Genomic DNA, 16,431 nt, shown 5'->3' with positions numbered 1-16,431 from the left:
ACACACTGAGGATTAGACCGCGTGGAGTTGTGGGAAATGTAGGCCGTCATAGTTGAGCTCGTTAAAGGGATAGTTCAGTGTTTTTTAAAGTGGGGTTGTATGGGCTACTTATCCATAAACAGTGTATTACACATTCTTTGTTTTGATTCATGTTTAAATAATGGTGACTACATGTAAATAGATGCAGTTTGTTGTTTGTACACAGAGTGGCGCACTAGAACAGGAAGATGCAGGTAATATAGGTAGGGTGCAGGTGATGAGCAGCAGGTGTGTGACAGTTTTTTGACCTTGTTAAGAGTTTGAAGCATGTTGAAACTGAACTTGATGAATGGACACTTACCTGTGATGGACTCTGAAAAACACATTCTCACCCTGACCTCGTCACATATTGACGTTTTGGTCATGGTGCGTTGGTTGTGGACGTTCTGGGACACCGTGTCAAGTTCTGCCTGTTACATGCATTGTCTTCTTTCAAAATACACCTCCGTTTTCACAGAACATTTAACGATTATATACAATCTCTTTCAAAATAAATGTGCTATGCCATGAATTGACGTTCTTTTTGCTTCGACAACAAACACACATGGGTGGGGGTTAGGCAACAAAAACATGTGGTTAGGTTAAGGCAACTGAAAGCATGGTTAGGTTTAGGCAACAAAAAGACGTGGTTAGGATTAGGCAACAAAAGCATGGTTAGGTTTAGGCAACAAAAGCATGATTAGGTTGAGGCAACAAAAACACGGTTAGGGTTAGGCAACTGAAAGCACGGTTATAGGCAACAAAAGCAAGTGGTCAGGTTTAGGCAACAAAAGCGCGTGGTCAGGTTTAAGCAACAAAAGCACGGTTAGGTTTAGGCAACAAAAGCATGGTTAGGTTTACACAACAAAAGCACGGTTAGGTTTAGGCAACAAAAACACATGGTTAGGTTTAGGAAAAAAAGAACAGGGTTTGGCTTTAGAATATTACAGGACACGAAAAACGCTCTCTCGGGTGAGAGTCAGTGGTTGTTGGACCCATCAAACACCCCTCCCACTCGTCCAAGTCTGACTTTAATGTTTTAACTTTCGTGTCATTAAACTATTACGGCAACAGCCACGTATCATGGCGAGGTTAAAGGATGCCTTTTTTCGTTGGTTTCTGACATCGCAAGTCACTACCAAAGTGCTAGATTTCGACGACTTCGGAGTGAGACCGGGCTCCTGAAACTGTTAAGTGGAAACTTACCTGAGTTAATTTATGGACATACAATGTTTTACCAATGTGAAGGTGAGCACGTGTCAAAATAAATGAGTCACCACACTCAAAGAAACCTGATGAATTGGACATTGGTTCATTGTTGTTCTCCCAGTTAACCCCTCAGAGGCCTTATATGTAATTTATTTTTTAAATTGAAAGTCTCTACATATTCAGTAGATGTCAGTCGGCATGTTCGCAGTTTGGAAAAGCAGACTGGAATCTGACATGGAGCTAAGCCATGTTCTGCTGTGGAGGGGTCAGCAACAGGGCCATTACAAGTGATTCAGATTGCCACCTTTGAAATATACCTGTGTTAAAAGGTAAATGATAAAAAAATATGTATATTAATTTAAAAACGGGGGAGGCACATTTGTGCAGTGGTTAGCACCGTCACCTCACAGCAAAGGGGTTCTTGGTTTGATCCCGGGTGTGGGAGCCCTTCTGTGCGGAGTTTGCATGTTCTCCCCATGTCAGCATGGGTTTTCTCCGGGTACTCCGGCTTCCTCCCACAGTCCAAAGACATGCAGATTGGAGATAGGTTAATTGGCGACTCTAAATTGCCCGGAGGTGTAAATGTGAGTGTGAATGGTTGTCTGTCTCTACATGTCAGCCCTGTGATAGTCTGGTGACCTGTCCAGGGTGTACCCTGCCTCTCGCCCAATGTCAGCTGGGATAGGCTCAAAACAGACAGTACAATAAATAGCACACAGAATCCAGAATCACACACTGTCAGAGTTAAATCATGGCAGTTAGAGGTCACTGCTGGTTAAGATAAGCGATAGCAGACGGGACAAAGGACCATCTGTAACACTTAGTGCTACGTTTAGTGAGGCAAAACCTCTGCCCTGATGGAAGCATCTGAAACTAGAAACTACATAGAGGGGATGATGAGAGTCTGAGACAATAGATATTTTAGCTGGCTGAACATGGGAGCTGCTGGTCTGCTGCTGCTTCGATCAGTTAGTTTGTGTTGTTGTATGACTTAAGTGAATCCAAACTAACCCTTTTAAATGCCAAAGTCACACAATAACACTAACTAACTAACTTACTGTTTGAGGCAGTGATAAACCAGCAGCTCCTGTGTTCAACAGTATTAAATCACATTTTTTCTTAATAGAGTCTGGCTTTGAAGAAAGCGATAAATAGGCTTCATTTTCCCACTAGAAATCGCTGTCTAACACTAAGGTGAAGCAGTAAAAAATACTCTAAATATAGCATACACTTAGACTGAAAATGCAGTTTGCTGCTGAATCCTCTACTCAGTAGAATCCTTGGCTCCCATGTTGGACTCCAGCCTGCTTCTCCAAACTGAAGGCATGCCAACTGACATCTACTGTACGTAATATACTGTGTATGGATAAGTACCCCTTGCAACCCCACTTCAAAAAAACTGAACTATCCCTTTAATGGGAAAACCACCCTAATGTCAAACTGGGCTTTGTATATTAGGCCACATAGGTGAGGGAAACAGTAGTGGAAAGTAACGGAGTAGACTACATTTACTCAAGTACCAAACTTAAATGCAATTTTGAGGCACCTTACTTAGCCAACGTATTTCCATTTTATGCCTATTTATAATTCTACTTAACTACATTTCAGAGATAAGTATTGTACCATTGTACTTACTGTGTCACATGACTCTGACATGAGTTCTTAAACTGCACACCTGTTTCCAATGCATTTTACACCCTGATGAAGACTCGAGTCGAAACACATTGTTTTATCCATGTATTAATACAGGATTTTTAACTAGTCAGAGTGCCTCAGATGCTTTTTTTTCCGACCTCCTGCCTGTACCATGGACTTTTACACTAAGCGAGCTGGCCAGTTGTTGTTTTTCTTCCATCTTTAGATGACCATTAGCTCTATCCTTGAAGAGCACCTGATTTTTTAACTCCACAGTGCCTTAATCCAGTGAAGCACTCCCTATTTTTCCCTCATATTGTACTTTTCACTTTCACTTCATTTATGTAAGAGCTATAGTAACCTCTTAAATTTTCACATTAAGATTTTTTACATACAACACATGTGATCAGTTGATAAAATATGATCCAATGATTAAACTACCAAAAATAGTCCTATATTAAAAGAAGCCCAACCTCGACCAAGAACAACAGCATTAAAGTAGGCTACTAGCTACTTTTATATTGATACATCAATAATAATGATCCAATAATATCGGCTAACAGCATAACACTGACTAGAGCCACACTGCATTTTGAGTACTTGTGGTAAAAGCAGTCATAATAACAAAAAAAATAACATTTTGTTGCTGATACTTCTGTACTTTTACTTAAGTGAAATTTTGATAGCAGGACTTTCATTTGAAGGCCTAATAGAGTATTTTGTGGTATTGCTACTTTTACATGGGTAAATTATTGAAACACTTCTTCCATCACTGGAGGGAAGTATTCAGATAGTTTACTGTACTTCAGTAAAAGTAGTAACACCACACTGAAAAAATACTCCATTGTAAGTAAAGCTCCAACATTCATCAAAACTGCTCTCAGAAGAAGCAACAAAATAAGGTAAAAAAGTAAAACTACTTATTATATAAAATGATACATTATCATATAGCCTATATTACATTATTGGATTATTTTTACACATATATTGATGTGTAAGCAGCTTTTAAATACTATAGCAGCATGTGGAGATGATTCAAACTACTTTCTATAGCCCACTGTTGAGGAGTTTGATTTATGGCTAGCCATCATTTTATATAAGCTCATCGAATATTTTTTATCTAAAATCTAAATCTGCAATGGTACTGCTGTCTGAGGTGAAGTAAGTTGCATGAAATATAAAAATACTCAAGTAAAGAATACATGGCCTATTCTAATAGGTGTGGTATCCAAAGTGGGGACTAAAGAAAATGTGTCAGTTTCACTATTATTTGATTCACTTGGGCTTATGTCAAACACCACTGCATAGTCGTGTGTGTGTGTGTGTGTGTGTGTGTGTGTGTTTCCTGCCCTTGATGCCTCCATGATGACTGCTTGTAGCTAATACAAAGAAAATAGTACCACAGTTTGGTCAAACACAAGTATGACATGGATTTTTCTTAACTTTCCAGTTAGTGTGTCAGTAAGGTGTTAGTAGCTGTTTGTTTCATGAGCAGCTGTTGTACATTAATGGTATGGCTTTCCCAAAAGAAACTTCATGAAACTCTTCAGGTAAAGGTCTAAAGAAACACACACTCTGATCCTGATAATTGGGGATTTAAAAAAAATTAAAAAAAATACATTGGAGTACATTCAAAAAGTAATTTTAGCCCCTTAAGTAGATTTTTGACATCATAATGTATTTCTCTACTTTTGGTAGGGGCAAGAATTTTGCCTTTTATCCTTTGGTTCAGTCAGTAGGATCTTCCACTTACAGTAAAAGTACACCGTTTTATAAGAATAATTAAAAAATCTTTTTTTACAAATGAAAAGTTGAAAGCAATAAAACTCATCCTTGCTCCATTCAACACACAGCTGGGAGAAGTTTTCCCAGAGGGCTTGTTGCCAGGTAGGAATTTCCTGGTTAAGGTTAAAAACTCAGGGGTTTTGATGCCACAGCCTCACATGGTCTGGTAGGGCCTATATCATGCTGATGTTTGCTGATGTTAGAAAACTTCTGATATAAAGCCTATTGATGAGTAAAACACATCAGTAAGTTAGCCTATTTTGCTGACGTTGACTCTTCCATATTTGTGTTACTGCTGTGATACATTTTAGCATACCACAGATCGCCCTTGTTATCTGATTGATTAATTGATTGATTTTACTTGATAAAATACACAAATGTGCATACAGTACTCACATTTATCAGGATATTGCAAAAAAGTCAAATTAATTATTTCCATTCTGGTCCTGAAGTCACGGCTAGCAGGCAGGCAGGCAGGAAAAAAGAAAGATATGTAGGGTAAGATGGGAGACAATGCCCTCCTTAAGAACAAAGTCAATAGTCAATAGTCAGTACTGTAAAATTAAGTATCTGGATATGAAGTTAGCCTGTGCAGGATAGTGATGTCCCACTGTTGGGACAAGATGCCCCCTGCCAGGGGCAAGAAAGCTCCTGAGCTCAAAACTAAATAACCAACTACATACAACAAACTAGGGCGGCACGGTGGTGTGGTTGTTAGCACTGTGGCCTCACAGCAAGAGGGGTCCTGGTTTGATCCCAGGAGTGAGCCCTTCTGTGTAGAGTTTGCATGTTCTCCCCGTGTCAGTGTGGGTTTTCTCTGGGTACTCCAGCTTCCTCCCACAGTCCAAAGACATGCAGGTTGGGGATAGGGATAGACTAAATTGTCATAGGTGTGAATGTGAGCGTGAATGGTTGTTTGTCTTTATGTGACAGCCCTGTGATAGTCTGGTGATAGTGAAGACAACGTCTAGCAAGGTTTGTAAGCTTTGTAATGTTTTCATTTTGAGTAACACACTCCTAGCAAAGCCAATTTTACTGCAAAGTCACTGATTATTACAGCAAGGAAGCTGAAGTGCAGTTTGGGGGATCTACATGTCCCCTGTCTGGTTTGTCCTCAGTCTCAGTGTCATCTAAACCTTTCAATGTTTGGTTACAGATACAAGACAAACTGCAAACTAAGCCAAATCAGTTTTGTCCTACGCATTTCGCACCAGCAAAATAAACACTTGATGACAAATAAAGGTTGAGGCCACAAAGACCTTTGAAAAGGTTTTTGTGACCTAAATTGTCAATAGATCATTTAATGTCAAACTGTCTGCCACCTCAGAGGCCTGATCTGATAGGACATGTGTTTAATCCTCTTGTCCCTCCCATACAACTGAATTTGTTCCGTTGCCAAATCAAATCATCAATATAAAAAAAAATATTACATAAAACAATTCTGAGGCTTTTGAGTGGAAGGTGTGATTGGTGGTTATTTGGCCTCAGAGGTGGGGTTTATGAAACATCAGGCCTAGTCACATATAAATGTGGCAGCACACATAATACTTTGGGTTGTCCTGGTCAAACTGCTGTGAAACCATGGCAAAGAGTTGGCGGGTCACCTCTTTGGTGGCACTAGCACTGCTAGGGTGCTTAGTTGGGACACAGGTAGGAGCTCAGGACTCAGTATGGTCTGCATCATCGATGACAAAGGGCGCTCCACCTCCTCAGGCACCACAGGTTCGTCAACCTCCAGCACCGCAGAGGGTTTATGAACCAAGACCACAAGTTTCGCCACCACAGCCGCAATATTCTCAAGCTCCAAAGGCCCAACCTCCTCCGCCACCACAGAAGGCTTATGAACCAAGACCACAAGTGTCGCCACCACAGCCTCAGGTTTATGAACCAAGACCACAGGTTTCGCCACCACAGCCTCAATATTCTCAAGCTCCAAAGGTCCAACCTCCTCCACCACCACAGAAGGCTTATGAACCAAGACCACAGGTGTCGCCACCACGGCCTCAGGTTTATGAACCAAGACCACAGGTGTCGCCACCACGGCCTAAGGTTTATGAACCAAGACCACAAGTTTCGCCACCACAGCCGCAATATTCTCAAGCTCCAAAGGTCCAACCTCCTCCACCACCACAGAAGGCTTATGAACCAAGACCACAGGTGTCGCCACCACGGCCTCAGGTTTATGAACCAAGACCACAGGTTTCGCCACCACAGCCGCAATATTCTCAAGCTCCAAAGGTTCAACCTCCTCCACCACCACAGAAGGCTTATGAACCAAGACCACAGGTGTCGCCACCACAACCTCAGGTTTATGATCCAAGACCACAGGTTTCGCCACCACAGCCTCAGGTTTATGAACCAAGACCACAGGTTTCACCACCGCAGCCTCAATATTCTCAAGTTCCAAAGGTCCAACATCCTCCGCCACCACAGAGGGATTATGAACCAAGACCACAGGTTTCGCCACCACAGCCTCAATATTCTCAAGTTCCAAAGGGCCAACCTCCTCCGCCACCACAGAAGGCTTATGAACCAAGACCACAGGTGTCACCCCCACGGCCTCAGGTTTATGAACCAAGACCACAGGTTTCGCCACCACAGCCTCAATACTCTCAAGTTCCAAAGGTCCAACCTCCTCCGCCCCCACAGAAGGTTTATGAACCAAGACCACAGGTTTCGCCACCACGGCCTCAGGTTTATGAACCAAGACCACAGGTTTCGCCACCACGGCCTCAGGTTTATGAACCAAGACCACAAGTTTTGCCACCACAGCCGCAATATTCTCAAGCTCCAAAGGGCCAACCTCCACCGCCTCAGGCTCATGATCCAAGACCACAGGTGTCGCCACCACGGCCTCAGGTTTACGAACCAAGACCACAGGTTTCGCCACCACAGCCTCAATACTCTCAAGCTCCAAAGGTCCAACCTCCTCCATCACCACCAAAGTTTTATGAACCAAGACCACAGGTTTTGCCACCACGGCCTCAATATTCTCAAGGGCCAAAGCATTTTCCATATCCACGAGCATTTACTGATTTTCAGTCTCCCCAAGAACCACAGGCCCCTCAACCGCAGCAACCACCTCAACCATATGAACCATACCAACCGGAGCAACCACATCAACCATATCAACCATATCAACCGGAGCAACCACATCAACCATACCAACCAAATAAACCGGAGCAACCACATCAACCATACCAACCAACTAAACCACAGCAACCACATCAGCCATACCAACCAACTAAACCACAGCAACCACATCAACCATACCAACCAACTAAACCGCAGCAACCACATCAACCATACCAACCAACTAAACCGCAGCAACCACATCAGCCATACCAACCAACTAAACCGCAGCAACCACATCAGCCATATGAACCATATCAGCCGCAGCAACCACATCAACCGTATCAACCACAACAACCGCATCAACCGACATCACCACAGGCACCTTCCAAACACCAGCCTTCTTTCCAGAGTTGTGAGGTGGCAGAGAACCAGAAAGTCCCATGTGGTGGTCCTGATATCACTGCTGCTACATGTGAAGCGATTAGCTGCTGCTTTGATGGCCGACAGTGCTACTTTGGAAAAGCAGGTGGGTTTTCGACAAGGCTCTGACTTCAAAAAGCATAAGACTTGCATATTTGGTTGCAATGAGTAATTACTGCATTGTGTCAGCAATGGGTGACTTTCCTTAGCTAGGAAATGATCCAGATAGAATACTATTATGGTGCATTGTTTTTGCTTAGTGTTCGCTGTTTTGTTTGATTTTTCTTCGAAAATATGATTCAGTGATCGGGTTAAGCTTATATAACCTTTCCCCACTTGGGCCTACAACATGTCTGATGATGTGTGCATAATATCACAGTCACTTTACTAATAAGACCAAGATGTCACCTGATTTGTCATCCTTTGGCATAGACCATCAAAGTCCCCTGGGGATGAATCTTCATGACTTTGGTGATCCCCTTACTTTGCCTCTAGTGGCACCATCAAAGTCAAAATTTAATTACTAGTACTTACCTTGTTACTAATTACCAGATGTTTACATGCTTAACAAAGATGATCATGTCAAAATTGTCATTATCAGCATCTTAGTCTGCTAACATTAGCATTTGGCTTAGCTGTACCCGAAGTAAACCCCCAAATAGTTTTCCAAACATCTGTGGACTCTTAAATTCTCTTTGATCTGCATATCAAACCATTCAGCTTATCAACACCTGTTTTTGTTCCACCAGTGACTGTCCAGTGCACCAAGGATGCCCAGTTCATCGTGGTAGTAGCAAGAGATGCCACTCTGCCCAACATTGACCTCGAATCAATCTCACTGTTGGGACAGGGCCAGGGCTGTACACATGTTGACTCGAACTCAGCATTTGCCATCTACCAGTTTCCTGTCACAGCCTGTGGCTCCGTTGTTATGGTAAGACCTTCATTTTCTCTACTTTTCAACCAACAAAGACAGCATTAAAACATTGTTGTTGTTCCCACAATTCCAATATGTTTTGTTTTTATAGGAAGAGCCTGGTGTTATAATCTATGAGAACAGGATGGTTTCCTCATATGAAGTGGGAGTTGGACCTCTTGGAGCCATTACCAGAGACAGCTACTATGAGTAGGTCATCCTTGCTTAAAAGATGTTTGTGCTGACAAAATAAAAGATCTGACCGAGCAATATAATGGCATTTTTCTCTTTACAGATTGCTCTTCCAGTGTAGGTACACTGGCACTTCTATTGAAACTGTGGTCGTAGAAGTAATGCCATTAGATAATCCTCCTCTGCCAGTTGCTGCTCTGGGACCCATAAGAGTATGTATGAGGTTGGCAAACGGACAGTGCAATACAAAGGGTTGCAATGAAGGTAAGTGTATATCAGCCTAGCAGCACTGCTGTGTTTGTCGATAATTTTCTACAGCTGGCTGGTCTCACTAACTAATCTCTGTTCTTGCAGTGGAAGTGGCCTATAGCTCTTTCTACACGGATGCAGACTATCCTGTGACCAAAGTACTGAGGGACCCTGTGTATGTGGAGGTGCAACTCCTTGAAAAGACAGATCCCAACCTTGTCCTGACTCTTGGTCGTTGTTGGACAACCACAAGCTCCAACCCTCACAGTCTGCCACAGTGGGACATTCTGACAGACGGGTAACTACGACACCAACTTACATGTTTTACATTGCGGTCAGTTTGTCTGCTCGTTGTGAAGACTGATTATAATCTGATGAAAACTAGAGTCTGATTGAAACTTACATAGTTTTGCCAATGATAATAAAAACCTGTCAATTTTGACATTCTAGAGTTGAAAAATAATCTGCTTCTAAATTTCTGTACTGTAATTATTTTTGGGCCAACACGTGCCAAAACAAAGTATTGCAGGCAAACTAATATCAGCAGATATTGATGTATTACCAGGTTGAAATGACAGATACTGACTTCCTTACTCAATTTAATTTCAGTGTCATTGCCTCAATATCATATTCTTTTCCCCCAGGTGTCCATACAGGGATGATCGCTACTTGTCCTCACTGGTTCCAGTCGGTCTCTCCTCTGGTCTGGGCTTCCCCAGTCACTACAGGCGTTTCATTTTCAAGATGTTTACCTTTGTAGACACCAATTCAATGGAACCCATGAAGGAACAGGTAATAAATATATCTGTTGATGATAAACAACAAAGCAACCAAATATTGTTGTTTTGCTCTGCTAACGGTGTTTTCTTGTTCAGGTGTACATCCACTGCAGTACAGCTGTGTGCACTGCTGCTGCGGGTCACTCCTGTGAACCATCATGCTACAGAAGAAGTAAGAGATGAATTTATAAACTGCAGAATTCAGAGCGATATGCACTTTAATCTAACCATCTTTGTATGTCTGTCTGCAGAGAGAGATGTCAAGGATGTGGACCGGAGGAGGGCTGAGCCACGGGTTGTGGTTTCTTCCGGACCAGTGATCATGAGCTCCCCTCAGCAGTAAACAGCACAGTGTCCAGCTCAAGAATTTGGCCATGAACATTTAGTAAAAGATTTGAAGCATTAACATGGTTCACTTATTATTGATGTGAAATGAAAATGACAATGTTCATAATTGTAATGTTTGTAAAACGTGTTGAAAAAGACTCAAGAGTTAAAAGTGTGGTGCAGGAAGATCCCCAAATGACTGTAGCCGAGTATATATTTAATAAAACTGACTATGACTGACTTTAAAAGCTTACCAGTTATTGGGCAATACTATTCCCCTGATAAATCCCTTTTAAAGCTTATTAAGTTCAATTTTTTAAACTATGTCAGCGTGGTGTCGATTTCACTGGTGATTTTTTAGGTTTTAATTAGTGGTGAAGTTGTATTGGATGGCATTATATTAAAATGTTTCTCTTATTTTGTCAGATCTTGTTTACATAAAGGAGGTAAATAGAATATTAAACATCTAAACTAACAACAAAATCAAAATGACCAAATAGTTAATCAACTCATGTCTGAAACAGATCAACAATAAAAAAAAAAATAATAAATTTAAATGTATTTATAGCTTCACAAAGCGTATCCTGATGGGCCAGTATCTATAGTATTGGATTGGACTGCACAAGAGTATATCATTGGTAAATTCAGGTTATTCCAAGTTGCAAGAAAATGTTTGAAAACACTGCCTTAAAGGGGATAGTACGCATTTATCTAAACTCACAGGAGGTACAACAGATGGGTTGAAACTCTGAAATCAGTGGCATTCTAATAAACATGGACTGTTGGTGTCAATAATAACACCAATGATGTTTCCAAAATAATAAAAAGATGGAAAGAAATCACTTTTTGAAGAAATGTTTACTGAAACAGAGTCATAAGTGCTCTATTGGAGCTAACTGTTCTGATATTCACTGATATTTTATCATACTTAATTTAAGCAGACTTTGAAGTTGAGATTCTTTACAGTTAATGTTGAACTGCGAGGACAGCCAGGAAATGACTTTGCAGAAGGGCCACTTGTGCAAAATAACAGGAGAGCGGGGGCCAGTTAATAAACAAAAAATAATAATATTTATCAGATAAAATGAATGAACAAGGCAAATGCAGTAGCAGCAGCCCCACACAGGTCAGGTGAACGTAGGGCCGCTTCTAGTTTCTAAGGACGTTAGAGTCTTAGCCTGGGTCTCTGTCAGAGGGTCCAGGGGATCCTCCCCTAGCAGTTTTTTTGTTTGTCTATAAAAAAAGCCCTCTGTAAGGGACTTAAAATGATTCAAGATCTTTATATATAAGACCCAGACACTATGATGTCTTTTGAAGAGCTGAGATCTAATTTTAACCTTAATAACAAACATTTCTTTAAGTATCTTCAGCTTAGAAATTTTGTTAAAGTAAATCAAAATAATCTGCTTACCAGGACTTTATATTCACTTCTGGAAAAAAGTATGATAAAGGACAAGGTGAGGAAAGGTATCATATCAGAACTTTACAATCTGTTGTCATCTTGCTAACCTGAAAAACTCACAGTCTAAATTAAAAGCCTGGAAGGAAAACTTGCAACTTGAAATTTCAGAGGAAGATTGGGAAGCAGCTTGCACTGGTGCTCATATCAAATCTATAAATACATGTCAAAAATTAATACAATATAAATGGTTAATGCAGACTTATTTGGCACCAGTGGACTTAAACTGGTTTGACCCAAATATACCAGATATATGCACAAAATGTACAGAAAACAGAGGGACTGTGTTCCATTGTATTTGGCAATGTACAAAGGTTAACATGTTCTGGGAAGAGGTAAGAGTTGTGATAGAGGAGGTAATTTCAAAACAAATTTTACTGGATCCTAAACTTTTTCTCTTGGGCTTATATCCAAAGAAACATAATTACAGTAAATATGAACGAGCATTTATAGATCTCAGCTTGCTCAATGCAAAAAAATGTATTGCATTATTATGGAAAGGGATTTATAGACCAAGTATTACTCAGTGGACAAGACAGATGTTATCAAGTCTCCCATAGAGAGAATAACTTACATATTAAAGGCCAAACAGTATGTGTTTGAATTTATATGGGGACCCTTCATAGATTATGTAAAGGATTTAGATATAACAGATGACCTGAGTGAGTAGGTTCCATGGACAATGCAGTTTTCAAGTTTATAATTTCTTTCCAAATCATTTTTTTTCTAGACATCTGGATTTAACATATGTCACAATGAATATACTCCATTTTATGAGTACTATTTTGAGACATGCCATTTGGAGATTTTTTTCTGGCTTGAACAGGAGCATGACTGTTTTGTTTGTTTTTTTGTGTCTAAGTATGTTTTTTGTTTTTTCTTTTGTAATAATGCAGCAGGCCTTTATGTTTGCAAACATTGTATGAATGAAAATAGGCTGTATCTTAAGATGTTGAAAAATAAATAAAAATATTGTAGCAAAAAGCTCTCTTTTGATGCTTTTTATGCACTCTGGCACCTTATTTACATTTAAAGTACAAAAAAATTCCCCATTGTTAATATATGTATTTTCATTGTGAATTAGAAATGGTTGGCGGGCCACCTGGCACCCTATCTGGCCCACAGGCCATAGATTGAGTCTCACTGCTGTACACTGAGGATACTGTGTCCTCTTACTCTTAGAGGTCTGGGCTACCAAATATAATCTCTACTAAGAAAGGCCCATAGTGTTTCAGCCAGTCAAATAGTTGGAGTGGGTATTACAGAGAGGAATTTAGTTAATGTCTGTTGTGTAATGTTGTGTCAATCAAATGAAAATCATTTGAATGACATTTAAAATCAACATAAGCGATACAAAAATTAATAGAAATAAAGATTAGATTTTACAAATTAGATTAATGGATACATTGAATCAAATACAAATTGAATAGACCAGAAATACAGTAATGGAGCAATACTATGTTACAAGTTGCCCATAATACAACAAAGAGATTTAAGTGCGTAGAGAAACTCTAGTCAGTCAAAGGCATAAGAGAGACAGTTTTCTCTGAACAGTAAGACAAAAATGGCACAACATGGCTAAGTAGTTTGTAGTTTTGGTAACCTTTTGAAGTTTCGTTTGTAAGTTTGGGGGAGACCGGGGGCAATTGTAACAATTTTTTGAGTCATTACTCATAAACCTCTTGAAATATTTGGAAAAAATTGACCAATCCTAAGTACCACCCGCATAGTTACTGTTGCTAAGTCAGACAAACTTTACATAAAGAAACATGGCAGTGCTGGTTCTGCTTAGCCAGGTGTTGCCATGTTTATTCAATAGTTTCTCGATGTTAGGCAATATAAAGCTTCAAGAAGCCGACAACAGGACCTCGGTGCTGACCTTGTGTTAGTCTCTCTTTACCGTAGAAAGTTATTGGTTACTTCAGGTGAGCACATAGCCTCACAGAGATGATATAAACAAAGGAATGTTAGCCTTGATCTTTCCTGGCTAATGATAATTCATGTCATCGTAAAAATATGCCAGCAGCCAACTTACCTGTCCTTTTCCAAATCTCTTTAATGTTAGTACAGAACTAAGGAGGAAGCGAACCTGGCTGATGTTGTTGATTTGATGTTGGGCTAACTCCTCCAAATGTAGCTGTATGTAAGCAAGTTAGTTAGCATTTTGCTAACATTCCCTAACTTAAGATGTGACAACAATATAATGTGTCTGTGAGGATTGTGACATTCCCCAAGCCACATCTGTTAACCATCCTTAAAATTTGGTTCATCACAAAGACAAGCCTAAATAGCATACAGTTATAGTAAAAACAATTGAATTTCCATTGATGTATTAATTCCATTTTAATTAAAACAGTATAATTTATCATATAGACCCATGACAGTTCTCCAAAGACATTGGCCAGCACTAGCTAGTGAGTTGTTTTGGCCTGTTTAAGACATGGAGGAAGATCATGTGAGCGGAAATTCGTAACACTGTCAGAATGTACTGTACGGCTATCAAAAGCACTGTGCTCTCAGAGTGGCACTCTAGGCACTTTGTCTGTGGAGACGGAGCAGCAGCACGTCGAGCAGAGTGAATGTGTGAACAACTTAACCGTTCGTTAATTCATACAAAAATATAAAGCTCCATTTCTTTGTCCAACAGGGCTCTTAGTTTAGTGTAGAGCATCACTGAATGAATTTACGAACGCACCATGTTAGGTCACTCACTCTCCGGGGCCGCAAGTGCTACTTGAATAAAGTAAACACTGACCAACTGGACCAGACTGGTCGACCCGTATGCTTTCATTCAGTGGATGGATGATTTGACAGGATTGCCGTAGGACAACAAAGAAGGACGACACTTGACTAGCTTCTTCCAGTTTGTTTTGCTATGGAAACCAAGCTAATGTCCCAAAAAGTTAGCGTTAGGGAGCAATCCAGTATTCCTCTTAGTACTTCCCAGTTTCTGATTAGGTGGGCATGATAACCCTTCATACACATTATACATCCCTACAACATATTTTTTCCCTAATTTGATATGAAGCGTGTGCTGCACATGCAAGCATTTTTGATGATCACGTCCATCAAGTTCTTTCGTCTTATTACACCATAGTTGTCTTTGTTTTTGTTGACGGCCAGTGGCGGCTGATAGAATTTGAGTTTTGAGCCATGACTCCTTCTATTCTGGCTCCCAATAACACAATAAGATGACATTTTAAGACTCCTATAGCCTACAGCCCTGTGGTGGCAAGTCGTGTTTCGCCTACAGCTAATAAACTGACGTCATTGTGACTTCGACCCTAAAAGGGTCTATAATTATACAAATATAAAACCAAAACGTTGACGTGTATGAGACATCAGTTTGTCCACTGGCAGGCAGAAATCACAGAGTATGTGCAGCGTCTCATGCATTGTTTAATTCTGATTACTGCAATTTCAGATGTAGCTGTGAAGCTGGCATTTAATGCGTTAGCCAGCTTTGTTAGCAACTGCTTATCTGGCAGAATACTACCAAAGCACAACCAAGATTCAGAAACGAAAATGGTGTCATCTTTTTTCCCTGCCATATCAAAACTAAAAACACAAGAACAAAAGCAGGCAAAACTAAACATTTCTGTAAATGTGCCAGCCAACTTAACTAATTTTCAACTGTAGTCCCTGCGCATGTGTGATGGCAACTACAAAAAATAAATAGATAAATAAAACACATACAGTCTACATTTAAACAGGACACTTCATAAGAGCGCATAAAATACGCAAAAACATGCAAAAAAAGTACATAAAACATAAAAACAAAGCACACTTCAGCTTTTGAAAAGTTAGAGTATTGTCACACACTTAATTTTCTTTTAGCCATGACAGTAGGTTATTAATGACATGTGTCACAGTCTCTTGTAAGTGTTTGCGGACTGTTCCATGTGGGAGCTGCTCTCATTGAGAAAGCTGGATTGAACAGTATGTTTGCTTTCTCCATCCAACCTACAGTAGTAACCATGCGTCATTTGCAAAGCCAAGGAAGACATTATTTACTGCCACATTGTTTTGTGGGGTTAATTTAGTAATGCAGTCCAATTCTCAGACTGGCTTGTGGCACTCCTCAACATTGTGTCAGGTTGAAACTAAAACTCCACTTATGTGGATATTAGCAAACATATAAAGTGCAGAATATATGTATATGTATATATATATACAGTGGTGTGAAAAAGTGTTTGCCCCCTTCCTGATTTCTTACTGTTTTGCATGTTTTCCACACTTAAATGTTTCAGATCATCAAACAAATTTAAACATTAGTCAAAGATAACACAAGTAAACACAAAATGCAGTTTTTAAATGAAGGGTTTTATTAATGAGGAAGAAAAAAATCCAAAGCTACATGGCCCTGT

General features: G+C 40.1%; 1 protein-coding gene across 38 annotated transcripts in view; it reads left to right on the top strand.

The window, feature by feature from the left end:
• Positions 1 to 6,191: 6,191 nt before the first annotated feature.
• Positions 6,192 to 16,431, top strand: part of LOC126407500 (uncharacterized) — a 14,393-nt gene continuing 4,153 nt past the window's right edge. The window contains exons 1-8 of one of the 38 annotated variants that reach the window (XM_050072436.1): positions 6,192 to 8,248; positions 8,892 to 9,076; positions 9,171 to 9,268; positions 9,354 to 9,514; positions 9,605 to 9,797; positions 10,144 to 10,291; positions 10,375 to 10,450; positions 10,530 to 10,684. In XM_050072436.1, the coding sequence (XP_049928393.1) occupies positions 6,229 to 8,248; positions 8,892 to 9,076; positions 9,171 to 9,268; positions 9,354 to 9,514; positions 9,605 to 9,797; positions 10,144 to 10,291; positions 10,375 to 10,450; positions 10,530 to 10,621 (2,973 nt within the window). In that variant the 5' untranslated portion in view covers positions 6,192 to 6,228 and the 3' untranslated portion in view covers positions 10,622 to 10,684. Of the gene's footprint in view, positions 8,249 to 8,891; positions 9,077 to 9,170; positions 9,269 to 9,353; positions 9,515 to 9,604; positions 9,798 to 10,143; positions 10,292 to 10,374; positions 10,451 to 10,529; positions 10,685 to 16,431 lie in introns of those variants that run through there. The other 37 variants (XM_050072439.1, XM_050072438.1, XM_050072437.1 and 34 more) reach the window with 37 other exon arrangements.

The sequence above is a fragment of the Epinephelus moara genome, chromosome 20 (assembly GCF_006386435.1).
Source record: "Epinephelus moara isolate mb chromosome 20, YSFRI_EMoa_1.0, whole genome shotgun sequence".
NCBI lineage: Eukaryota > Metazoa > Chordata > Actinopteri > Perciformes > Serranidae > Epinephelus > Epinephelus moara.
Note: the sequence above shows the minus strand (reverse complement) of the source record. Positions and strands in the feature narration are given on the sequence as shown.